A 27099-nucleotide genomic window follows, 5' to 3' on the forward strand; every position below is an offset into this window, starting at 1 on the left:
TCACCGCTGCCTTTTGCAGAAGTGAAGATGGCTGCGTTCAGGATTGCACGGAGGATTGTCTTGGGGGGTTCTCGGCTTGGTGTCAATGCTGAGCTCCCCTGTGTGGTTGCAGATGGAGGTGGGCACGGGCGGCGTGCCCTTTGTGCCCAGAGCCCCGGGCATCCAGGTGAGTGGCCACTTCATTGTTGGGCTGTACGCTGCAAGGCTGCAGTTTATAATGGCCCGCACCGTCCTGCCGGGGGGTGTGCTGTGTCCCAGCCCCAGCCCCCGCTGCAGGTGACTGGGAATCCAGAATCCCACAGCATGCCCTTCAAATAGCTAAACCTGTTAGAGACACAAAATAATGCCTCCTGACGGGTCTGTCTAGGATGGATTTCCTGTTGTGTGTCTACGGGGCATTTTCTTTAGAGTGAGAGGAGAAACATTTAGAAAAGACATGGGCATTTTTGTTTTACACAAGAGAGTGTGGAATGAACTTCCAAAGGAAGTGGTGGATGTAGGGACAGTTACCACTTTTAAAAGACATCAAATGGATGAATAAGAAATGTTTGGTTTCAGGCGCAGGTAGGTGAGACTGGTTTGGTTTGGGATTACGGTCAACATGGACTGGTTGGACCAAAGGGTCTGTGTTTGCGCTGTATGACTCTTGTGTGTCCTGCACGTTCTTGGTCAGATCGTTCTTCTCTGATCACTGCCTCATGTTAGCCGACTGTCACCTACAGGACGACCAGCGAGCCAGCAAAGGAATGTGGAAGTTAAACGTGAAACTGTCGGCCCCGGAACACATTGAGTAACTCAGAAGGGATTACGCATTGGAGAATCCTGAAGCCTCTTTCTGAATTTCCAGCAGACTGTTGGGAAATAGTCAAGGGGAACATCAAGAGGTTCTTCATCCTCAAAGATGTTCTTAAGGTGAGAGAGATAGACGTAGAAAACTGTCCAAACTGCAGAACCAACTCTTACTGTGGATCGTAGGGGTTGATATCACAAAGAATTTTTAGGAGGTGAAGAGCCAGTAAACTTCACTCTTCGCCTCGGAGATCTCCAAGATAATCTTCCGGTCCAGGATCGACACCGTGGAGACGTGGTCACGTTTCTTCTTTGAGAAGGTGCACAGGGAGAGCTCTGTGCTCGGCAGCCTAAAGAAAGAAGATGCCTCCGTAATGTCATCTCAGTCTGACATCCTGAGGATTAGCAAATCCTTTTATGCCAGACATGAGGTCCACAGACAGTGCAGCCTCCCAGTTGTTCCTGTCCTCTACACTGAGGTCTTAGTCTGTGAGAGAAGCTGGATCAGCTATTATCTCTGGACGGTAAAAAAATGAGGTCTGCAGATGCTGGAGATCACAGCTGCAAATGTGTTGCTGGTTAAAGCACAGCAGGTTAGGCAGCATCCAAGGGCTTATGCCCGAAATGTCGAATTTCCTATTCCTTGGATGCTGCCTAACCTGCTGTGCTTTAACCAGCAACACATTTGCAGCTGTTATCTCTGGACGAGCTGATGAAGGTCCAGGTTGTATTCAGCTCTGTGGGACTTGATTGGCTGGGACCTGCTGGGGGTGGATGACGATTTGCTTCTAGCAGGTAGCATGTTCAAATCCATGAGGAAAGATATCATCACTCTCATCTACAAGCAGAAGGGGGAAGTGGAAGGAAATTAGAAATTGGGGACCACTATCACAACCAAATTCAGATTAAAAAATCGTGTCTAAGGTCATCACCAACCAGGTCAGGTCTGCTCTGGGATTAGGGATTCGCCCTAGTGAAACCTGTGCTGTACGGGGCAGGATAATCTCCGAGATCCTCCTGCTCCTCAGGGATACGAACATCTATGTGCAGGACATGGGGGTGGATGCCTGCCTCATCATCAGGACAGAATTCCTGAAGGTGCTGGGAATATGGTTCGGAGGGGCTAGAGTGTGAGTAAAACCTTGGGAAGACCGTATCGCAAGATGAGGCAGAAACTGGGCTTTTGGGAGCACCACTTTCCCCGCCCCACCCCCCCACAATTGCAGGTTAAAAACCTTCTCTGTTGTTGTATGTGATGCAGTTCTGCGCCATTGCAGTCACTTGAGCTGTCTTCCACTTCATCTGGAGGTCAGAGATGGACGGTGTCCATAGGGAAACCATGTGTGAAGCTATCTGGATAAGATGGGGGGAGAACATGCACAATGCAGCACTCATCCTAATGACCACCTTTGTGTGTAGACCCTCAGTACACAAACACCAAGTGTCACTATGTACTGAGGTTCTCCCTGTCCCCTGTGCTGTGAAGGATGGGATTGGCCTCTTGGCTGTAGAATGCTCCGTTCTGTGTCACCTGTCCTTCGTGGAGAAATTTACAAAGAAAAGCACCTTTGACCACAAGTCCAACAGTAAGTGGTCAGCATAGTGTGTCCTTGAGTCCTTGTGGGCAAAGGAGAGGGTGAATCCTGTTTGGTTTTTCTCTGAGCAGACTCTCTGTCATTTGACAGAATGCCTCACGACCAGAATTTTCCAACAAGCACCAAGATGTAGCTTGGCTAGTGATGAGAAGGACACTGCCCTTCAATCCTTTATGTATGCCTGGACTTTCTGTGACACTGCATGCTGCTCTCCAAGTGGCTGTTGGGGAGTAGAGACAGTCACACATCTTGTTCTGCAAAGGAAGTCTGGAGAGGGTTGCAATGTTTTTTTTGTTGAGGTTCATCCCAAGCAACTCCATGACACAGGACTCTGTGATCTACGGTCTATTCCCAGGCCGCACACTGAGACAAACATTGACTGCACCTGCAGGACATCAGCGAACTGAAAGACCATCTTCAGTCTGCCTGAAATGTGTTCATCGTCCAGTGTAAAGAGTTGACCTTGACTGAGTTTTGCAGACTGACACATAGCAAGGTCCAGGACTACATGCTGAGGGACACACTGAAGCGAGGGGCAGCCACCATCAAGGCGCAGTGGGGAAAGACCACTGTCTGAGGTCTTTCTGCTGAAGTTAAATAGGCGTCCGTTCAGTTATTGTACCCTCAAATACGTGTAAATAAAGTCTTGCCCAAGTAAAGAAAGGCCTGTGGTTTGTTTGCTGAATAGTGTCAAACTTCAGTGTTTGTTTCTTCATACGCTATTGTACAGAACTGATCTGCTTCATTGACTACCTTGACAGTATACAAAGGTATTTTAAGAATAATAAAATCTTCATTCACCACTTGAAAAGGACTTCAATGTCAATGTGGCCCAGTTAGTGTCACCTTTGTCTCTAGAACACGAGCACACAGCTGATAACACAGTGTGTCATCATCAGTGTGTCAGGTCAGGAAAGAGGCTGGAAATAAAATGTGTAACTTTTTAAAGGGGATTTGTTTTGAAGTGAACAAGAAATTGTTCACATCACTTATCTCATTAGAGAGAGACATCTTCCCCTTTAGCCCTTTCCATGTATCATCCCCTATCATTCTATTTCTCTAACTCCTACACTGTATTTTCTCTTCATTTCACTGTCAACAGATGGCAGAACCTTGTATTCTGGGTCTCTGTACTGAAATCTTTCTGCACCTCCAGTACCCGCCCCCATCTTTAGAAGTTGCTTCATAACCCACTTCTCTGACCAAGCTTTCAGCTTCAGACCTCCCTAATTCTCCATTCTTGGATTGGTGTCTGTTTCCTTTGGAATATTTATGGGGCACCTTGAGGCATTTTTGACTTGTTAAAGGTGCCAATAAATAAAAGTTGTTTATGATTATTTTAGGCTGCAATAATTGAGTTACAGTGATATCGGCAGTAGACATTTGTTCTATTGCAAACTGACCATATCTGACCGACCCCAGAGGTACTGTGACCTACTGAACTCATAACTCATTTTTAACATTGAGAGAGTGAATTGGAATATCCACTATGTCCTATCTTAAAGATTATATGTGAAGTTTTAAAGATAAACCAATTAATGCTTTCAAAGTATTATACTTTGTTTAAAGAATATGGTAAATGAATAAATACGTTGTAATGGCATGTCTTTTAACTTTGTAATATTGCCATCTGATTTGGGCACAGCCATGATTGCTGCAGATTGATGTATCTAGAGCTATTATTCATGATTTCTTAGTATTTAGCCCCACCCTTTTGGAGCTTTAGAAAACTGTGGATTATTAATAATTGCTTATTGGGTAATATAAATCAGGGACCAGCAGTGGATTCTGATTCCAAAATGTGTCTGAGTGCCATTGTTGTAACTGATAACGTTTTTGATAAAAACTGGCTAAATTTCAGAAAAGCTTTAAAACATTTCATCCGTAAATGGGGTATTGGAGATAATATTTGTTATCAAACAAGTAAATAGACATGGGTCCAAACTTTACTTGTAAGTGTCACTGTGGCTATGGTTTGAACCGCCAAGGAATTGGAGTTGTGCTTCATAATGCTGACATGTGGCTTTCACTCATAGCATAGGATTGGCAGCAGAGAATGAGCCCTTTGTGACACTACTGACTGTTTGTCAGAGTCTTTTGTTAGACTTTTAATGATGATGGGCCATTCCTGATCACAGAACAGGGACTGAGCACCATTTCCCTTTTGCCTTTTGCTGGTTCTCTCACAATTACAGAGGAACCACGATTATCCAAATAACAATTTTCCAAATTTCAGATTATCCAAAAAAGTTCGCAAGTTCCTGATAGAAACATTACATCAAAGAGGTGCTTCCAACATAGATTACGTCTTTTGTTTACAATAATTAAAAATGAACTCAGTTTACTTAAATGCTGTTAAGAACAGTCCTGGTCATCAATGGTAGCTCAGGCACCATCTCCAAATGACTAACCGCCTGCCCTCTCACACTCTTCTCTTCCCCCCCCCCCCCCCACCACCACCACCACACACGTTCCCTGGAGTTCTACACAGGGGTGAACTCTAAACCCCCACCCCCCTTTCCAGATAATCTCTTCAACATTGTCCTGTAGAGGGCAAAGGTGGAACTTGTAAAAAAACGTTGTGTGTGTATGTGTATATATACGTATGAACTATTTTGAGACTCACGCCCCCCCCAAAAAAAAGGCAGCAGCATCTTACTATTGGTGTCCAGCCTGGCTGCTCCAGAGAGGGTGGGGGGGTGGAACGTGGGAGGGGGGGGGGGCAGGGTGAGGGCGGTCAGGGAGTGTGTTTGGAGGGGGTTGAGAGGCAGATGGGGGCAGGTCTAGATGGGGTTGGTAGTGGGGACGGATGGGGGGTCGGGTTTGGATGGGGTTATGGGGGCGGATGATTGGAGGGGACGGATGTGGGGTGGGTTTGGATGGTGTTGGAGGGCAAAGAGTGGGGGGGAATGGACGGGACGGGACTGGATGGGGTTGGGGTGCCAGGTGAGCTGCTGCCTTGTCTCCTGAATGGCAAGCGGACGTAGTGAGTGCTCACTGTGTCAACCCCATTGAACTGATGGGTTTGAGGGGAGGGGTGGTGGAAGGCTTCAGCAATGCTGCAGGTCCCTTACACACAAGTGTTTGTCTGCTCAGAAACAAACCCTGAGATGGAGAGGGAGCAAGGCAGGCAGAGCGAAAAGAAAGGAAACTTCAGAAAATTCCAAGTCCCAGAGGAGAGGCATTTAATCAATTAACCAAATAATCAATTATCTGAATGAAATAGTGCCTGCCCATCTCATTCAGATAATCGAAGTTTCTCTGTACAATAGCTAAAATTGAAATGCTGTGACGTGCACAGGCTATACCAAGGCAGGGAGGGGGAAGAGAGAGAGTTTTAGTGGTGATACCTGCTGACAGTGCAGCAGGTACGGGTGAGCTATTAAAGAGTCAGCCAGTCAAACTGAGAGGCAGTGCACCATAAGTACCATTCCCAACTCCATTCCTATGAACAGAAAACTAACTGAGGGTGCAAAGATGGTCCCATCTTTGCTTTTCAAAATTAACTTCAGTTGTAAATATTTCCCATTATAATGGTTTCACTTTCTTTAGCACCACTGACTTAATATTGAAGATTCAAAAAGTTTTAAACTGATGACCATTCACTCTATACAAATCTATTATGGCCAGTTTCCTTTCATAGAGTGTGTGAAGCCCGATGAATTGCTCATGTTATCCTTGCATCTTAAAGCTGCTGTGGTGAAATTGATTTAGACACCTGCTGAATTCAGTCAGCCCACATACCATTCTTTTAGACTTTGTTTCTTGAATTTTCATAGCATTTGAATGACAATTTGGATTTAACAGCATTCGTAATGAAGGGCTTTTGCCCGAAACGTCGACTTCACTGCACTTTGGATGCTGCCTGAACTGCTGTGCTCTTCCAGCACCACTAATCCAGGACTGGATTTATTGCCTACACTGAATTGCTGTGAGAAAGTAATGTTGGATCTTCTTGAGGTGTTGATTGTTCTTCCACTAGCATTTGCTCGTCTTCAGATGATTATGAGCCCATGATGGAATTTCATACGGAATTTAAGATTTTTCATGTAGTAGTGACAGAGGATGATCATGTATGGGCAGGTCAGAATGTTGTATCTTGGAAAGGGACAGGGAGATCCCCACAAACTGTTTATTTTGTCCACTGTGGAGGTCAAGCTTGCAGGATAATTGTCAATTTTAATTACATAGCACCACCATTGAACAGCATGGCTGGTCAGCAGTGAAAGCTTAAAGTACCACCCCAAGAGCTGAGTATAAAAATCAAAGTTAACTCTCCAGTATATTATTGAGGTACACTGCATTGTCAGATGTCCTTTCTTTTTGATGGGGGAGACATTAAACTAAGACTGCATCTGCTCATGCTGGTGCATTTCAAAGAAAAGCCGGGGAGTTTGCCTGGTCAATATTTATCCTCCATTAACTTCACAAAATCTGGTTATCATCACATTGATGTTTGTAGGAGTTTTCTATTCACATTTCCTACAACACAACGGTAACTACATTTCAGAAAGCACTTCGTAAAGCACTTTGAGAAGTCAGTTGATTATGAAAAGCGCTACATAAGTGCAGGTCACTCTGTTAATGGATTCTTTCTTTTTGCCCCAGGTGGCATCCTGTATGTTGAATCGTGGTTGCAATCGTCCATGACAACGGTGGATATCATAATAATTAGTGGTTACATAACTCACTGTAAGACCTTACAAGAGCCTTCTCAGGAACATTATCAAACTGAACTTGACACTAATCTATATAAAGAGCTATTAGAGCAAGTGATCAAAAGCTACTTCACAGATGAAGGTTTAAGAAGCTTCCTAAAGGTGGAAAGAGAGGTTGCAAGTTTCAGATATATTTAATAAAAGTCAGGTTCAATGGCAAGGGAAGAAATTTATTTGGAGGAATTCAGTTATGGAATTTGGGGAAGGATGGACTGGGATTTGGGAGTTGATAGTTTTTGTGTTTTTTGGGGGAAAATAAAAATGTTGGAATCTGAAGGAAGGGAAGCCTTAAAAGATGGAGTCATTTAAGCTTCTATCACAATCCTAGAATCACATCAATACAAATAGTTTGTATGTATGTTGATCTGAAAAATGAAAGTATTGGGTGCTTAATGTTAGACTGACTCTTGAGTACACTAAATGCAAGTGTTTTGAGGCATATCCACAGAGCAGCCTGAGATTATACAAAATGCAGTAAAACTCCAGCATGACACACTAACGTTTCTTCGGAATGAATTGTACTGTATTTTTAAAAATTTATTCCAAGCTATTGTGTTTTAAATATTGTTTAAGTTCTCTCCATTGTACAGATTTATAAAATTGATGGTCATGAGCTGGGTGCATCTATTGCCCACCACCCCTAATAAAACTAAGTGTGAGATGGTGACTGGCTTCCCAAACTGCAAGTAGCTTTTCTATTAAACGACAGAAAATTGGTGCTGCACTTTGTTAGGCATTAACCATGTCGCAAGAAACTGGAGTCATAAATAGGTGTAGGTGGGCAGGGGTGGCCCGTTCTCCTTCCTGATTGTTGTTCAAAAACCAGTTGTTTTTTTTTTGAAAACGATATCTGGCAGCATTAATGGTGATATTTTCGTTCAGCAATCTGTATCGCATTGTGTGTAGTACCTGAATTCAGATTAGCGTTTACCTAAATTGCCAAGAAACTCTATCCTTTGATCATGTATTGTACAAACTGTACATTAATGGGGGCAAATTGCACATTAATAGTTTGTTTGGGTCAGGGATTTGTTTATCTAGACGTCATGGTGTCTGGCATGAGGAATTTACAGGGTATTTGCAACCTTCTGTTGGAGTCTGATATTGAATTATGTGCAAGTAAATCTTACTGATATTAAATTTATGTAGAAATGTGAAAAAAAATCCATCCTCTCCGCCTACTATTGTTTGACAGAAGCTGGAAACAGAAAACCCCAGTTTATGGATGAAGATGTCCAATGTATCCTTACCAGAATAACAGGCCTTGATCTTGAGAAGATCTTCAAACCTGTACAGCAGCAACTGAGACCACCTACATACAAGCTTATGACAAATGAGCAGCTTGAGGAGGTACATTTACTGCTAATTGCATTCTTCCATTCAATTTCAATAAATTACCAAGGGAAGAGAAACAGAGTCAAACCCCTCTCTTGCCATTTGGATAGTTATTACTCAGTTGTTTTGAATGTGCTGGATGTTTTTCTGCTATGGTAGAACTGATTTGTATTTTAGTTTATTGAAAAAGATCTGAAAATGGTTTTGCAATGAAATATATTATTGTTGGTTTAATCTACTGCTTTTTTTAATGCTTGTCAGACCTGGTAATCCAATATTAGAACTTTGTGGGGCAGCAGTACTGCAGTGCCATTTGAGATTGATTAGCAATCACACATGATAGACATACAGCTGTTGACTGAAATATTTTGCCACTGACAGCATGATGTAAGTGAGTATGGTGAACTGGCTGGACCATCACTGGGAGGGTTACCAATGCTTAATGATGGTAACTTGTGCTTTTATCTGGTTAGATTAGGGGACAAGACAGGAATATGGAGTTGAAGCCACCAATGATGGAGCAGGCTTGAAAGGGCCAAAAGTCCTACTGTATCTAATTCATATGGTCATATACATCTATTCTGTAATACCACGGCTCACAGTTGGGGTCTCTGAGCCTTGTTTGGTAAGAAGCTGTACCTCTGATGACTGAATAAATATCTTTTGGGAGACTGTGAAGTGTGTGCAATTAGGCAAAATGGAAATTCTTTCTGACTGCTGCATTGACTGATTAGATTTCTCAGTAGCTTGATTTGAAGAAATTTTAGTCAGGTGGTGGCTCCCCACTCATGTTAAGCATCTTATTGACAAACTAATTTGCAAGTCACAGTTTCACATTGTGGCATGGATTTGCATCTGAGCAGTTGAGGACTTGTGACTGGGAAATATGGCTAAAGTAAATGTGACATCTTTTCACAGGCTCATCGGAAAGCTGTGGAAGTAGCTCAAACTCGACTCAAAATGCCACCAGTACTAAGTGAAAGAGAACCAATCAATGATATATTAGTAGAAGATAAGATTCTTGATGGTCTGGAAACTGCTAAATATGTATTCACAGATATAACGTTTGACATTCCACACAAAGTAAGTACTTTCTAGGGTCTGAATAAGGGCCTGAATAGGCTTAACACTTAATCATTGTTTTGTCCTACTATATATCTGCTATCTCCTTTCAATCTTAGAGTCATTATGGCAGAAAAGAAAGTTATTTAGCTACTTATCCCATACCAGCTGTCTGTAGCTCCATCCCTACAAGTTTATTTCCCTCAGTGACCATAGTGCTGTGCAAATATGTGTATCCCTTGCCCAGAAATGTAAACATATTCAACTGAGAATAGTTTCTTGTTGTCTACTTTGTATAAATTTGAATGATCTTAGCTTCAAATTGAGTAAGTTTGAACAACAGGACTTTATAAATAAGAATACAAATGACAAAGCTGGGACAATGATGCTTTTAGAAACACATTTACAAATATCAGCTGTCCCACATCTAGTGCCCGTGTGCTAGCTACCACTAGTTGTAAGCATGAATTATTATTGAATACATAAAATCCTATTTAGCATGTTGCAGTCCACTTTGAAGCAATTTGCAGTGCAATATCTGATTGTCTTGGCATGACTGTGCTTGCCATGAAAGGTTCATAGATTAGGGGAATGAAATAGTTTATTAGGCTTTTGTTTTTGGAGGTTAATCCAGCATATTTGATGGATTTATTGGTCAAGGTTGTAGTCAGTTGATGTATTGTTGGGCTGGTGGAGAAGAGAAGGTATGGTTTGTGCTGATTGAATCTCCCGCGTGCAGGCCTAAGACTGGTAGCGATTAACAAGAGTTCGACTTGTCTGCTCCCAGGTGGACAGGCACTGAACCAAGTCCTCTTGGATTTGTCGGACTGATGGTGGTCCTTGTGTTTTCCAAGACAGTTGTCCAGAATGTCTAATTGCATGGACAAGATGAGAATAAGAAGACCTGAAATAGTCATCTGATTCGGCTGTATTAAAATAGGGGAGTTTATGTGAGGTCTGGTACATATTATTACATAGAAGTTAAGAAGCCATTTGGCCCATGTCTGCATCATCCTTTACTCTCGAAGCAAGCAATAGTTCTATTCAAATCAACATTACATATTTTCATATTCCACCATCTGCCTATCCAGTCAAACCTTGGACATTGGCAATTGAATGGTTTTCATTCTATTTCGAAATACAACTCATATTTGTTTGTCTAGATATCATGGTGCCAGGCATGACGAATTTCCAAGGTGTTTGCAAGACACAATATATGACTTAAGTTCAGTCTAAATTACACTTGCACACCCTGGTTAAATTTTCTGCAGTGCTTATTTACTGTGAGCTCATTTCGAAATAAGTTTTGCACTTGTTCTTTTTCCAAGGAACGATTTATTGTGGTTAGAGAGCCAAATGGGGTGTTGCGGAAAGCAACTTGGGAAGAGCGGGATAGGATGGTACAAGTCTACTTCCCACGCGATGTTCGAAGGATAATTCCACCACCTATTTTCAAGAATGAAAACCTTGTGGTAAGACCTTATTTTCCTTATTTCAACTCAAAGAGCTGTTATATTCTACCTCTTTAGCAATTGGGGCTCAGAAGTAAGTTTTTATTTTCTTTGGTTGAAGTATGCTGATATGTGGGCTGAATAAATAAATAAATTGAGGGTTTGCTTACAGACCACTTCAGCCTGTGTTTGCTCCACCACTGCCATCAGAAATATTAAGCAAATCACAGTGACATATTTTGAATCGATCGTAAATGTTTGAGTCATAAAAACCAGGGAATTTACCTGGTGGCCTTTTACAGATCAGTTCCTTGATTTTATAACCAACTTGCCTTTGTAAAAGTACTGAGGGATTAGGCAAAGATTAACTGTAAAGCACCAGGGATTAGTAACAGTCAGAGAATAAGAACAGAACAGGAAGGGACATATATTTTTAGATTAACTAACTTAGCTAGCAAGACTAAGTTTTAAATTTAAATCATGACAGGTTTGGTCAGCTGAGTGATTTGTGTGACCTGTCATATGTGGAAATTATGGAATCATAGAGGCATACAGTCTGGAAACAGACCCTTTCGACCAGCATGAATGACCAAGCTGACCAGGTTGCTAAATTGAACTAGTCCCACTTGCCTGCATTTGACCCATATCCCTCTAAACCTTTCTTATTCACGCACCTATCCAAATGTCTTTTGATGTTGTAACTGTACCTGCACTTACCACTTCCTCTGGCAGTTCATTCCATACATGCACCACTCTGTGTGTGAAAATAGTTGCCTCTTAGTGACCAAGTGTGCAGGTGGTGCTGCCGACTACAGAAATGTGAGCTCTGGATTCGAGCAGCAGCTGGAGAGAGACACTGTGACAAGTTCACGAAGCGGAGTGTTACATGGATAGAGAGGGTTTATAGAGAAGAGCACACTGCAACAAGAGGGACTGGAGAAAAGAAGGGAATATGTGACCACCAAGCAGTCAAACAGTGTCAGGCAGGTTGTGCAGGAGTACCCTTGGGTCCTGGGTTTTCCATTTTGGACGCTGATGAGGGTGTTGGTTCCTCAATGGACTGCAGACAGTTCTAAGTATCTGGCACCACAATTAGCCTGACTGTATTAAGAGGGGAGGAAGAAGAAAACTGGAGTGACAGTGACAGGGTATTTCTACAGACATGACTCCAGGATGATGTGTTTCTTCCCTGATGCCAAGGTCAGGGATGTCTATCGTGACTGCAGGGCAGTGGGAGATTGATAAGTCAGAAGTTGTCTCATACATGGGGTTTGCTTAGCTTAGTTGGCTGATGGCTGGTTTACAATGCAGAGTAATGCCAGCAGCAAGGGTTCAATTCCTGCACTCTGAGGTTGCCATTAGGACTCTTCTTCTGAACCTCTTTTTTTTCCCCTCGCCTGATGCATAGTGACCCTCAGATGAAACCATCACCCACTCTACTGAGAGGGCAGCCAGTGGTTTGGTAGGACTACGGTGACTTTAGTAATGAAAATGGTAGAATGAGGGATGAGGCCTTGCATCGAGAACTCCGGGAGCTAGGCAGTAGACTAGAAGACAGGATCTAAAGGTTACAATCTTTGGATTACTCCCAATACCATGTGCTAACAAGTACAGAAATAGGAGATTAGAGCAGCTTAATGTGTGGCTCAAGAGTTGGTGCAGGAGGGAGGGTTTTAGATTCATAGATCTACTGGAACTGTTTGTGAGGAAGGTGGGACTTTACAAGCAGGACAGTCTGTGCTGAACCTTCATGGGACCAGCATCCTTGAGGGAGGGTTTACCAGTGCAGTGAGAGGAGTTTAAACTAGTTCAGCCGGGAAATGGGACATGGTGCAATAGTTCAATATTGACACAACGTATCTTAGAAAAAGAACCTAGACAGATGGAGTTCAGACATGTTCAGTCTCGAGGGTATAAGGCAAGACTGGATGGCCTCTACTTTAATGCTAGGAGTTAAGATTGTGGATTGACACGTGCAATTACCATGTTGTTGCCATCACAGAGATGTGGTTGAGGGAGGAACAGGACTGGCAACTGGACATTCAGGGCTGTAGGATCTTCAGGCAAGACAGTGGAGAGTATAAAAGAGGAGATGGTGCAGCATTGTTAATTAAGTCAGTTACTATAGTAAGTGGGGGACAATATCTTCGAAGCGGCATCAAATCCCCACGGTGGCACAGTGGTTAGCACTGCTGCCTCACAGCGCCTGAAGACCCGGGTTCAATTCCCGACTCAGGCGACTGACTGTGTGGAGTTTGCACGTTCTCCCCGTGTCTGCGTGGGTTTCCTCCGGGTGCTCCGGTTTCCTCCCACAGTCCAAAGATGTGCGGGTCAGGTGAATTGGCCATGTTAAATTGCCCATAGTGTTAGGTAAGGGGTAATGTAGGGGTATGGGTGGGTTTCGCTTCGGCGGGTCGGTGTGGACTTGTTGGGCCGAAGGGCCTGTTTCCACACTGTAAGTCTAATCTAAAAAAAAATGAGGCATTGTGGATAGAGTTCAGGACTAAGAAGGGAACAGTCACAATACTGGGCGTGTGTTATAGGGACCCAAACAACAGGATTAGAGGAGCAGATATGTGGAACAATTCACTAAGGTGTGTAATATTAATACTAGGGTGATTATATTAGGGGATTTCAACCTCCCTGCCATTAATTGGATAATCATAGTATAAACAGGACAAATTTCTTGAAATGTATCCGAGAAGTTTTTATATAAACATGTAGATGGTCCTACAAGGGATGGTATACTGCTGGGTATAATTCCCGAAGAATGAAGAACAGGAGTTGGAGGTACCATTGGGCAGGATGTAGTGATAGTGACCACAACAGCTGGAAAAGGGAAACGACGGTAGGCAAAAATGGTTGTGGATCGGAGGAAAGCAAATTCTCTATTAAATTATGGTTTGCTTATTAAATACTTAAATGTAACCTGTTCACTTCTCTAAGTAACAAGTATAGGTACAGTAATATAGTGGTAAGGTGGCTAAAATAGTAACCAGTAATTATCTGAGCAGTAAGCCATTTCCCTTTGAACTCAAATTCAAGAATGGCAGTTTGAGAATCTGAATTCAATTGAAAAATGTGGAAGTTACAAAAATAAATTTGTACTTTGAAAGTGACCAGCATATTTGTCAGATTGTCCAACTGTGCACTGGTATTCTTCAAGGAAGGAAAGCTGCTACACTTACCAGATGTAGTTTGGATGTAATACTAAACAGTTTCTGAAGCAGCCTAATAAACTACTGGACCTACAGCTGCAATTCAAAAGGTCCTGCTGCCATCTTCTCATGGTATTGCAAATGGGAATCAATGCCAGTTAATTTTTACATTTATTCATTATTTTTTTGTTACGATGAGCCATCAGGAGTTCTCCGTTCCAGTGCTGAATGATTTGGCTATCTGTGATCAAAATAGCTTTTGATGTGGTCTCTTGCAGTGTTGCTCTGAGTTCAGGCTTCAGTGTAATCCTGTGAATGTGGGGATTGGTTGCAGAATGGGAACTTCATGATTACTGATTAAATTCACTCTGAATTTGGATCAGTTCTAAGCTCTGAAAAAGTAAAATGGTGGTAAAATAAATCTATTTTCAGTCCATCTGTCATATAAAGGTACATTGCCTTTTCAAATCAGAATATTCTGGAGAGGTTCCCTTTAGGATTTAAAGACACTACATTTGAGGAAGATAATGATGATTAGACACAGCAACTATGCCCAGCCTTTGGATGTGGTATCATTTTTGGCCATTTCTAATTAGGTGGCGGTGCATCCAAAAAGCTCTGGCCACAGTTTTTTCCTCTGACTGTGACTGGCCTGTTTGCTTTGTTTTCACTGATTATACAGAGACTGGTAAATTACATGGAAATATAGTCTGATTAACAATGCCTGTGTGTCATCACTTCTAAACAAGGATTATCTGATAGCCAAATGTCTGACCTCAAGATCAGAAAATGGAATAGGATCTCCTGAACAATACGATAGTTATCCTTTTGATCACCTTAGCTACTGAATTCATTTGAAAACTGGCCTGAATTGAGGAGCAAAACAATTGTTCAAAGCTCTCATCTCTGTGTGTGAATGTACATGTTCTTCAATGCTGGTACTTTGAGTATATCACAGAGGAACATCAACAGCTGTAGAAGTGAGTGCGACCAGTATCTTTACTGCAAAGATACCAGAGTGTCAGCAAGACTTGTGAAGGAAGTGGACAATAAGTGGATTGTAATAGTTACCAACTCATCTATTCTATTCATTCTCATACCTAACTTTTTCTCATTTTATTTACTAATGTAAAATGAAAATGATATGTAGTGTTCCCTTTTACTTTTCAAATAACATAACTTTATGATGGTAAATTGAATTATTGTTCTAATTATATCAGTTAAACTGACTGCCGTTTGGGTACTGTCATTCAATCTTTTAATAATTTTGCACTTATTTCCACAGCACAGCATTATTTACAAACTGAAAACCTCCATTCTCAAAATAATTGAATATTGCTGATACAAGTTTTACCTTACTTTGAAAAAAAATGAAAAACTTGAAATATAGATTATAACAAACAGATTCTTCATATTGTGCTCCAGAAATGGATTATAAATGGATTTTGGTTGTATCATGCCAAGCTCCTGAAAAGTCCAAGCACTTAAAATCTATTATTGTGTTTCGAGACATTATTTGTAAAGATTGATGGTTTAGGTCAGTGCTGAAGGATCATAATAGAACAATTTGTCTCTTCAATTTTTTAATGCTTCCTACTTGATATGGATCTTTCATATTTCTAGTATAAGTATATAGCACCAAGCTTTTACTTTGAAGAATTATTTGTCTCTGAGTTCCAAAACCCCTTTAGGATGGGGCTCTCAAGTGAACTGTGTGGCAGATTAACTGTCTCATCTATGCTGTCCCTAATAGGAAAGTAAACAGATTCACAGCTTCCATATTAGGAGGGAACTTGCTCAGTACTTATCCGAATGGGTTACAAAGACCTGCTAAATCCTGTGCCCATCCACAAAGGTGGCATAAAATCTCAAAGAAAAGGAAAGTAGATTTTTAAACAGCCTTTCCTTCAAAAAAATCAGATAGAAATTTTAGGATTGATTTTCAATTTCACACAAAATTTAGGGGTGCATGTATGACAAATGAGGGCAGCTAGACTTCCACAGTACTGAAGCTAAGTCCCCCTGGGTTTTATGCTCTAACCATATAGTATTGTGTGTTACAAACACGTAAGTGTTGGACACATATTTCTTTGTTGCTGGGGAGAATTAACTTGATGGCACTTTCACCCATGAAAGCCAAGCATTAAAAACAAACCTGATCAATTCCCAATTTAAAGGGATGAAACTTTTTCCTCAAAATATCTTAAATGTGTCTTTTCATTAAATAATGTTTGCAATTATGACGTATTTCTCTTGTCTTGAGCACCTGATTTCCACGTTTCTTTGTGCCTCACCTTATCATGCCTCTCAATTCCCAGAAAAGACCTTAACTAAGCCAGTTCTAAATCTACCTCCTTCACAAATATCCACTAAACCAGGCAAGCTGAAGATGCTGCAAACATCTACCACGTGCTGTGACTGGTTATATTTCAAAGATGCTAGTTTTTTTTGCTGTGTGTAGCATTTAGACTCAAGACTAACTTGCAGCTTTTAGATATATGAATATTTTCCATTAATTATTCTGTGAATTTTCCTCAGTCTTCTGAAGAAGCTATGGCACCAATATTTATGTTATGAAAAGCAGATGGCTTATTGTTAACATGATCAAAGAGAAGCTGCACTCAAACTCTTTCCGAGTTTGGCAGAGTAAAAATACCTTTTTAAAGTCAATATCAACTGCCTACTATCAGTCTTGTTATCTGAAAGTGAACTGTAGTACAGAAATGAAAGCTATATCCAGTGCCCTTTGGCAAATTATTGCTCCCTAGATGCTTGGTTGAAAGAAAGAATAAAGGTTTCTCTGCAGGCAACACAGTTTTAATGGTTGTGATACTGCTACAGATTCTCTGGCCAAAATGCTGGGCATCACCAAGAACATACAAGTAAGGGGGAGTGGGTCATTTGGCCTCTTGATACTGTTCTGCCATTTCATATGATCATGGCTGATCTTACTGTAATCTCAAATTCACAATCTTGAGAAAGTCACTTAGTTGTGTGTGATGCCACTTCTGGGCAGGAATAAAAAAAAGCAAATACACTGGAGATGATAACATAGTGATAATGTCACTGGATTAGTAATTCAGAGGTCCAGCTAATACCCTGGGACAGGAGTACAAATCCTACCATGGTGGAATTTAAATTCAATTCATAAATGCAGCATTGAAAATTTAATACTGGAGTGGGAGTACGTGGTGGGCACTATGGAGTGCTTGACTTTCCCCCGTGTTCCTGCCCGCGCGCCCCCCTCCCCTCCCCCATCATCTTCACATTTGATGGTTTGATGAGCTAAGCATGTGAATTTCTGATTGGCTTCATGGGTGATTTACTGCTGGTGTTTAACAGTTTTTTTTTTAAAAAGTCATGGTGATTTGGTGTAGGAAGGGCGTTATGTTGTGCATGATAAATCTCTCTTCATGTTGAAGTCTCTCCTACTCCAGATGCATGTACTGACATCCCTGAACAAGTTGATTAGGAATATAGGTATAGACCCAGGAATTTGTCTGTTCCAGGCTGGGGCCAGCCTATGTGTGCCACAAACAGTGGCTCAATTTTGGTGTTCAACAGTAAAGGATGCTCCTTTCCAGTTGGACTTCCTGAGTTATTACCTATACCATTCTGTTAGGTTTGTTAATGACTTGCTATACCTCCATATTGATTTTTTGGGAATCATGCAATGGGACATCCATTTGCATGTCAGAGCTGTGCAATCTCCTGTCAATTAGATAATGTGCTTTTTCATTCTTGTGCCAGAATGGACAATTGCACATTCTCCTACATTATGCTCCATTTATCAGATCTTTGCCCACTCCGTAAACCTAGTTCCTTTTGCAGCCTCCTTATGTCCGCTTCATAGCTACTTCCCTATCTTTGTCTTGTCAATACATTTGGCAACCATATATTCTATCCCTGCACCTATCTCATTTATAAGTTACCAACATTTAAAGTCCTGGCACTGATCCGTATGGCACATTACTTGTTGATATCAACTTGAAAAAGACCCATTATGCCTACTCTTTGCTTCCTGTTAGCCAGCTAATGTTCTAACCTTGCCAATGTTCCCTGAGTTTTTATTCTTCGCAGTAACCTTGGATGTGGCACTTCCTTTAAATGCCTTCTGAATAGATTCTTTATTCCCCTTTATCCAAAATGCATCTTTCTTTCTCAAAGAACTCCAATTAACTAAACATGATTTCCCTATCACAAAACTGACAACCCTGCCTGATTACCTTTGAACTTATATAAGTACCCACGCTAGAGTGGCTTTAACAATAGCTTCTAGATGTTAAACTAATTGATCTTGTAGTTTACTGGTCTGCCCTTTGAAATGCATCTATTGTGTATTATGAAATATCCCTTTCAAAGTGTGAGCTGACAACAGCCTTTAAGAAGGCTGTAATGATCACTGAAAACATTTGCAGCCTTCTTGAAGAGCACACATTTCTTCCCTCACTATACATCGATATCCCTTTAGATTTTCAGGATATGACTTTGTCAACCTCTTTTGTAAATTAAGTTAAAATGAGTGGGGAGATTCCTAAAATTATTAGAATGAGGCTAAAACTGAAACTTGCCGAAGTACATGTTCTGTACTCTATTCTACCTGTCCAAACACAAATCTAGCCTGCTGATTTTGCAGATTCATCTTTGGGGGGGGCGGTGTTAAAATTGTAACTTGCTTGTAAATTGCACATGCTGAACTATTCATAAGAATAATTGTGCAACTAAAAACACACCGGTCTAACAGAATCTGGAAAGATATCATCTTGCAATCACATCATTCAACCTCCTTCAATTTCATGATTTAAATTGGCAGTCTGCTGTGTGTGCATTCCAGATGAATTTCTTTCTATTTGATTTGACTGCGTTGTTGTGTTGTAGTTTGATTTGATCCATGTTGCCCATTTCAGGTTGTGTTTGCTCAGGATCGTTATGAAGATATTCTTGATCTCTGCCTTATCCAATTTGAGCCAAATTCTGCCGATTACATTCGGGTGAGTACTCTTCAGATCAGACTAAAGAGTTGTTTGATGAAATGAGCTCTTCAGATCAGACTAAAGAGTGGTGCTGGAAAAGCACAGCAGATCAGGCTGCTTCTAAGCAGCAGGATAATTGACGTTTCGGGCATAAGCTCTTCATCCTAATGAACAGCTTATGTCCAAAACATCGATTCTCCTGCTGCATTCCTGATGAAGGGCTTATGCCTGAAACATCGATTCTGCTGCTCCTTGGCTGCTGCCTGACCGGCTGTGCTTTTCCAGCAACACATTTTCGACCCCGATCTCCAGCAACTGCAGTCCTCACTTTCTCTGAGTTGCAATTATTTTATTGCCCGGATAGTGTATAAATTTTAGCTAAAAGCTTTTGTAGCTCTGCAAATACTTTAGCCAATTTGTTTGTAAACATTAATTTCTTAATTGTTTTGGAAACATCTCAACTTTCAAATCCTCTATCACATCAAGAAATACTCTGTTGGCTGCAAAGTGCTTTGAGATACCTGATGGTTGTGAATAGTGCTACTTAAACACAAGGCTCTCTTTATCAGGTCCACCACCAAACATATGAAGATATTGATAAAAATGGCAAGTATGATCTTTTGCGTTCAACAAGGCATTTTGGTGGGTTGGTGTGGTACCTGGTCAACAGGAGGAGAATTGATGGTTTACTAATCGACATGATTCAAAGAGACCTGTAAGTACAAACTGAAGGAGTTAAAATTTCTATCATCAGATTTACATAGAATGCTTGAAATTACCTTTGTGGAGCTTTATTTTGTAAAAATTAGCTTTCCCTTCCCACCATTCAGAGCAAGTATTCAAACTGCAGTGTTAGAACCAAACACATACTACAAGCCCTGACATGATCAAATGCACAAAGTCAAGCTTACTGAAATGTTTTTTCTGGAGGATTGCCCTGTTTGAATATTCTAAGCTCGGGAATTTGAATAAAGCTGTTTTGGATGCTTTCAGTAATTTATTAGTAGATGAATTCTGCAGAGAAATTCAGTGTAGACAGCTTGAAATGTGTGCCACATGTAAAGTTTATCTCCATGGTATGCATCATACAGCCCACAAAGAGAAAAATCCAGATCTCCCTTATTTATCATATTGGGGAACAGGGTTTTAAATATTGAACCTACAATATTACAAATACTAGGATGATGCCAAATATATATATATATACACACACACACTACTTGAAATGAATCAATTCAGTCCACTCGTACCATGCCTAAATTTAGTAACATAATGAATTGTAATCATTGGTTGAAAGTTAATTAACTACTTTTAGCATTTCCCACCACTTTTGCCTCCCATCTCAGAACTTCTGACATTTTGTCTAATGCTATGATTGATTAGTTCTCATAACAAAGAGACCTTGAATCCCACGAAACCTCTTGGAAACTTTGGCAGAAAATTTGAAACCTGGCAGCCCAGTCATCTGTGATTCTATCACTTTCTCCTTAAATTATACAAGGTGTGGGCACAATAATGCAAACCACCCTTTGCAGAGACTTACTAATTGATTGTGTGTTATTGTTACACGGAGTTGATGTATTTAAATTTTGCACTCAACTAGAGATAAATAAAACTTTAAGCAAATGGTAGGTTTGGCAAATTTAAGTTAATTAACTTTTAACAAATGGATGATATGAGATTAAATCAAAGTTAATGCAATGTATGAGGCAATTGAATTTATGCTTTTCAGTTAAGTTCCAACCCTCAATCGTGATTTCTGTGACATCATAATGTTCCTGGGAAAGAGTGTAAAAGTCTGTTCCTAGCTCTGACACTCAATACGTACTTTATTTGGTCATGTTTACAGGATGTTTCAATGTCATCCACATATGGAATGAGGACAGGGAACAGATATCTTGCCTTCATCAAAATCTAAAGCCAAAATACACCCATGTGGGCTAGTGAAACTAAAGTGCAACAACATATATGGTATTTTTCGGTAATGAATTATCACTTGTAACAGAGTGCAGTGGCTTATGGTTACAGTGACTTTAAAACAATAGCACCATCTAGTGGGAGGAATATACATAAAATAAAGGTTAGGCCATAGTCTTTGTTGAAGGGACCATTAATACTAAAAGTTGTGATAGTCCTCCTGGGCTGTAGAGCTGCTCTTTCTAATCAGAGAGAGAGGGAGGACACTGGTGGTGGTTTAACCTGGGGCTCACCAGCTTCAGACGAGTAGAAAGGTCAAGAGGGAGTGATGCCTCAGCCAGTTCCCTCTAGTCACTGAACCCACATTGGCATCATTCTGCATTGCAAACCAATCATCCAGCCAACTCAGCAAACTGCCCACAAATAAACTGGGCTAGAACGTGAGCTCCACAATGAAACTAACAGCACCACCATTTTATAGACCAATTACCACCCACAGATTCTTCCCAATTTCTGGCTCACGAAGGATGTTTTCAAGTCACTTATGCACAGCAAGATCTCATTGCCTATAAGAGTCATAGAGGTAGGAACTCTCAAGATGTTTAATAACTATTTACATGAACACCACAAGGCTATGGACCAAGAGCTGGAATAATGGGATTAGAATAGATGGACGTTTGATGACTGACATGGACACAGTGGGCCAAAAGGCCTCTTTCTGTGCTGTATAAACTCTGACTTCTATAACGTAGGGAAGAATATGAGAATAGGAACAGGATATTCAGCTCCTTGAGCCTGTTCCATGAGATCGTGGCAGATCTGTGTCCTCATTCCATACACTTGCCTTTGGCCCATCTCCCTTAATGCCTTTACTTAGCAAGGTTTATCTACCTCAGATCTAAAATTAACAACTGATCATGCATGCACTGCCAATTGTGGAAGAGAGCTACAAACCTCTGGTATCTTTTGTATGTAGAAATGCTTCCTCTCATCCCTCCTGAACAGTCTAACTCTATTTCAGTAGAAATAGTTTGTTTGCCTGTCTTTTCCTGTAGTCTGGCTCCTAAGTGAACAGCATAAGCATCAGCATGTCTTCAGCCAGTTGAAGCATCCTTTTTGAAGGGCAGAAGGAGCCTAAGCCAGGAAATGCAAGTTAGAATATTTAATTCAATATAATTTTATGTATAGAGTTCAAAATAATGAGTGAAGGAAAAGAGTGACAAAGAGCTACGGTTTTAAAAAAAACCCTTACAAATATGGAGAGGTTGTTTGACAGTAACTAAAACTTAATTACAGCATTAAAAATTCATTTAAACTTAAATGAATAAACACGAACTTTTTTTTGGTGAGTTTAACGGTTATGTATCTGATCTTCACGTTCTGATTCAATGCCTTATTTCTTGACAATATACTTGTGGAACAGGGCAAACTGTTTGCCAGTTTTTGAAGAGCATGACCAAATATGGGAAGCTGCAGTCTCTTTACAATGACATAATGACAATGCATGGGGATAACCTCACAATTATTCACCACAAAATCAGACACATTAAAATGTTTTAACATCACCTGTTCTTCAGGCACAAGGGAGAGAGGGATAAAGGACGGGAAACCAATTAATTTCTAATAACATATTTGAGCTATAACTGCTATTCTTCCAAATTTGTCATATAATTTTGTTATTGAGTGTATTAGGTGTTTTGACTTAGTTAGCATTTTAACTCTTTTTTTTGCAGATTAGAGGATGCTATAAGCGTACTTCATTTATATCACATGCTGCACCCAGACTGTCAATCGTCAAAGGAGGCAAACCAACAACAAGCCAAAGGTCTTGACCTGATTAAGGTGCAGTTCATGTTTTTTTTCCCATTAGGAATGCATATGTAGTTTTCAAATATGTGCTGCTGCTAATTGTAAAATGTTGGCCTTTGAGTGCCAAGCACTCTTTAAATCTGATGAGTAGAATTAATAACCTCTCCTTCCTAGTGATCAAGAGATTGGTACATTTTTAAAAAAAATTGAATTAATGAACATAAAGATTTGCAAAACGTAAAGCAATGCAGGAGGTAATGCATTTGGACTGGTTTTAAGATACATTATTAGATTATAGAAAGGAGATTTTAATCTGCATTTAAAGGATTGGAATTAAACTTCCGCAAGGTCAGAAATTACTCGAATGATACAGAACAAGAAGAAATGGGAACAGAAGTCGGCTGTTTGGCCCCTCAAACCTGCTTTGCCATTCAGTAGGATCATAACTGAACCGACATTCATTTGTGCATTTTGCCCATAGTTTTTGATTCCCCTACTGATCAAGATTTGGAGATGCCGGTGTTGGACTGGGGTGTACAAAGTTACAAATCACACAACACTAGATTATAGTCCAACAGATTTAATTGGAAGCACTAGCTTTCGGAGCCTCCGAAAGCTAGTACTTCCGATTAAACCTGTTGGATTATAATCTACTGATCTAGATTTATTCATCTCAGCCTTAAATATACACAAGGACTCTGTCCCCACAGCTCTCTGTAGCAAGGAGTTCCAAAGACTCTTAACCATCTGTGGGAGAAGAAATTCCTCCTCATCTTAGCCTGAAATTGACTCTCCTTCGTTTCCTTTGGTCCTAGACTCTCCCATGAGGGGAAACTATCCTCTCAGCATTTGGCTATCAAGGCCCTTAAGAATCCTATATGTTTCAATGAGATTACCTCACATTATTCTAAACTCCACTGAGAGACCTAACCTATTTAATCTTTGCTCATAAAACAATCCCTCCACATCAGTGATCAACACAGTGAACTTCTTAATTCCTCTAATGAAATGATATCTTTCCTGAAACAAGGGAACCAAAACTGCTCAGTATTCCAGATGTAGTCTCACCAGCACATTGTACAATTGCAGTAAAGCTTCTCTACTCCTACACTCCAGCCGCTTAAAATAAGGTACTTTATTTCATGAGCCATCCTGATTACCTGCTGAATCTGTGCGCGCGCTTTCTGCGGTTTTGCTGCATTTAAATCACTCTGTACTTTAGTTCTCCCTGGCAAAATGAACAATTTCACGTTTTCTCACATTATATTCCATTTGCCAATTTTTGTCACTCACTTGTCAATATCCCTCTTGGAACCTGCCTTCCCACCTATTTTTGTGTCTTGTGCAAATCTGGCAGCTGATCCAATTCAGGCTATGCCCAGTTTCTGCAAAGTAGACAGGTTATTGGGGGGGGGGGTCTTAATAGGCAGGGAAAATAAAAAATAGGACGACCATCATGTAAATTCTTTTTACATGTTAAATATCACACAACACCAAGTTACAGTCCAACAGGTTTATTTGGAAGCACTAGCTTTCGGAGCGCTGCTCCTTCATCTTTTACTTTGTGTTTACTTTTAAAAAATACTAAGTATAGCACTAATTTCAATTCAGAGTTTTGAAAGTATAATTGCAGTTACGATTTACTTTTTTAAAATTCAATCGTGGGACATGGACATCACTGGCTAGTCAGCATTTATTGCTCATTCCGAGTTGCCCTTGAAGATGGTGCTGTAGGTAGATTCACAGTGCCATTAGGGAGGGAATTTCAGGACTTTGATCCAGTTACGGTGAAGGAACAGTGATATATTTCCAAGTGAAGATGTTGAGTGGCTTGGTGAGGAACTTCCAGGTGGTGTTCCCATGTATTGAATTAGTTTTGTAGTAACGTCCACTCAAATGAGCACAGTGAAAGGTTTAGACATTGTTGCTCACAGCATCATCTTCAGTACAAAGGTACAGCTTCTCCATTTACAAGGTCTTAGAAAATAGAGAAGTAAAAGTTTAGAACGGCAGGTCATCCACTCAGACCACGCTGGCACTTAAACCCCAGTCCATGTTGGACTTTACCTTGAGGATCGTGAGGCCGGGAGATTGTTCTGGTATCAAGAGACTGCCAAGTCAGGCCTATCCTTGTCGTGTCTGTGCTGAGGTCGGGAGTCCCTGGAGGCCTTGAGTCAAGCTAGAGGCCAAGAGGTGAGAAAAGGGGAACAAAGTGAAGAAAAAGAACAGGTGAAGCAGATGAGCTTTGGCTGAAGTGCCCTACTCCACAGCCATCTTTGATCTTTGCCCTTGTCCTTCTCCTTCTCGATGATAAGGGTCGTGGAATTGGAGGTGCTGTCTGAGGATCTTGTGTAAATTTCTGTAGTGCATCTTGCAGATAGTACAAACTGCTGTGACTGAGTGGTGGTGGGAGTCGATGCTTGTGAATGTGGTGCTAATCAATCAGGCTGCTCTGGCCTGGATGGTGTCAAGTTTCTTTATTGTTGCTGGAGCTGCCCCATCCAGGCAAGTGGGGAGTATTCCATCACATGCCTGACTTGTGTCTTCTAGATGGATGGACAGACAGGCTTTGTAGGGTCAGTGGTGAGTTACTTGCCACAGTATTCCTAGTCTCTCACGAGCTCTTGTAGCCAGATTTTACATAGCAAATCTAGCTGAGTTTCTGGTCAATGGTAACCTCAAGAATGTTGATAGTGGGGGAATTCAGTGATGGTAACACCATTGAACAATAAGAGGCAGTGGTTAGATGGTCTTACTGGCATTTGTGTGGCACGAATGTTACTTGCCACTTGTCAGTCCAATCCTGGAAAGTGTCCAGATCTTGTTGCGTTTGAAGTTGGACTGCCTCAGTGTTGGAGGAATCGCAAATGTTGCTAGACATTTACAAGCATCGGGGAAGCTGGTCAAACTTGCCCACTTCTGCCCTTTTGATGGAGACAAGGTTATTGAAGAAACAGCTGAAGATGCTTAGGCCTAGAACTGTACCCTGGGGAACTCCTGCAGAGATGTCCAACCTCCAACAACCACAACTGTCTTCCTTTGTGCTAAGTGACTCCACCCACTGGAGAGTTTGCCCCCATATCAGTTTTACTAGGGCTATTTGATGCCACGCGCAGTTGAATATGGCCTTTATGGGCTGTCCATGTTTGAACCAAGGCTGCCTCGAGGTCAGGACCTAAGTGACCTGGCAGAACCCAAACTAAAAAGCAATATACTGGAAGTTTGGTCAGTAGATAAAAAATGTAGTCCTTAAGTTAAACACCATTTCTGGATATTTTTCTTTTCCTTTTTGCAATTAAAGCAGACTTTTTATGGAAAGACTTGTTTCATCTTACACTGTTAACTAAATGCAAAATCTCAAATTTTTCAGGTTTAACGTTTATCAGATAACTGAAGCAAGATGAATCCCTGTCAAGTAAATTCAAGCTAAACTTCGAAATGTCTTTTTCTCTAGATATTTTCTCATACCGATTCCCAAAAAGGAGGCTACATTGAATTAGCTTTGCAAGTTTACCTGGAGACACTCAACAGCTCTGCTAATCAAGATCCATGTCGGAATGAAGAAACAAATTAATCAGTCCATCCAATTCAAGAGTTCTGAACTTGGAGCAATTGAACTTTTATCATTCTTTTTCCAAAAACAAGTGGAATAGAAAAGTGTTTACTGAGACATGTGTCCATTCTAATACTCTTTTTAAAAAAAATCTCAAATGTGGGCAGGTGGGGCCAGACATCACATCATTATTGGACTTGTATAAGGAGAATGTTTAACATTGGGGAATGGTTCCATGGACAGCGTAATCTTCAACACTGTGTCATTGTGATCTCACCCATAATCAAATAATACAATGAAGCCCAACCTAGTTAATCTCTCCACAAATATACAATATTTTTGAAATCCAATTGTTAAAAAGTTTAACCCACTGGCCAAATGGATTTTTCTAGAGCTAGAACAATCTAATCGTATATTGTGATTTGGCATTTTAATGAGTGACATAAATAAATTATAATCCCCCAGGAAATAAGCGTTAGGTACTGTGAAGGAATTGGCATATGCTCTGGTTTCATTTTTAACAATGTAACACACTGAAAATTAAAATTATTCAGTAGTACACTCTATTTGTGGATTGCCTCCATCTTGAAATAATCACTAACTGATTTTAAAATGTTTGTTTTGAACAATTATATATTGAATTAAGTGAGTGTGCTATCTCCCACATGGTCTATAGATGGAATAGGAGTGGTTAAAATTGAAGTCACCCAAGAAAACATTGGTTGGTGTGAAACCTTTC

General features: G+C 40.7%; 1 protein-coding gene across 1 annotated transcript; it reads left to right on the forward strand.

Annotated features, from left to right (window-relative positions):
- Positions 1-26919, forward strand: mrps22 (mitochondrial ribosomal protein S22). The gene is made up of 8 exons (XM_060834871.1): positions 1-166; positions 8298-8452; positions 9356-9520; positions 10828-10971; positions 19016-19099; positions 19651-19796; positions 22732-22840; positions 26262-26919. Exons 1-8 carry the CDS (start codon positions 28-30, stop codon positions 26379-26381), a joined length of 1062 nt encoding a protein of 353 aa, XP_060690854.1. The 5' UTR covers positions 1-27; the 3' UTR covers positions 26382-26919.
- The last annotated feature ends 180 nt before the right edge of the window (positions 26920-27099 follow it).

Source organism: Hemiscyllium ocellatum, chromosome 13, assembly GCF_020745735.1.
Source record: "Hemiscyllium ocellatum isolate sHemOce1 chromosome 13, sHemOce1.pat.X.cur, whole genome shotgun sequence".
Classification (NCBI taxonomy): Eukaryota; Metazoa; Chordata; class Chondrichthyes; order Orectolobiformes; family Hemiscylliidae; genus Hemiscyllium; species Hemiscyllium ocellatum.

Bases quoted from the DNA above. Each gene is read 5' to 3' on its own strand.
- mrps22 (XM_060834871.1), top strand. From the start codon at position 28: ATGGCTGCGTTCAGGATTGCACGGAGGATTGTCTTGGGGGGTTCTCGG. The intron at 167-8,297 runs GTGAGTGGCCAC...ATTGTTTGACAG, and splicing joins CCAGAGCCCCGGGCATCCAG to AAGCTGGAAACAGAAAACCC. The intron at 19,797-22,731 runs GTAAGTACAAAC...TTTTTTTTGCAG, and splicing joins GACATGATTCAAAGAGACCT to ATTAGAGGATGCTATAAGCG.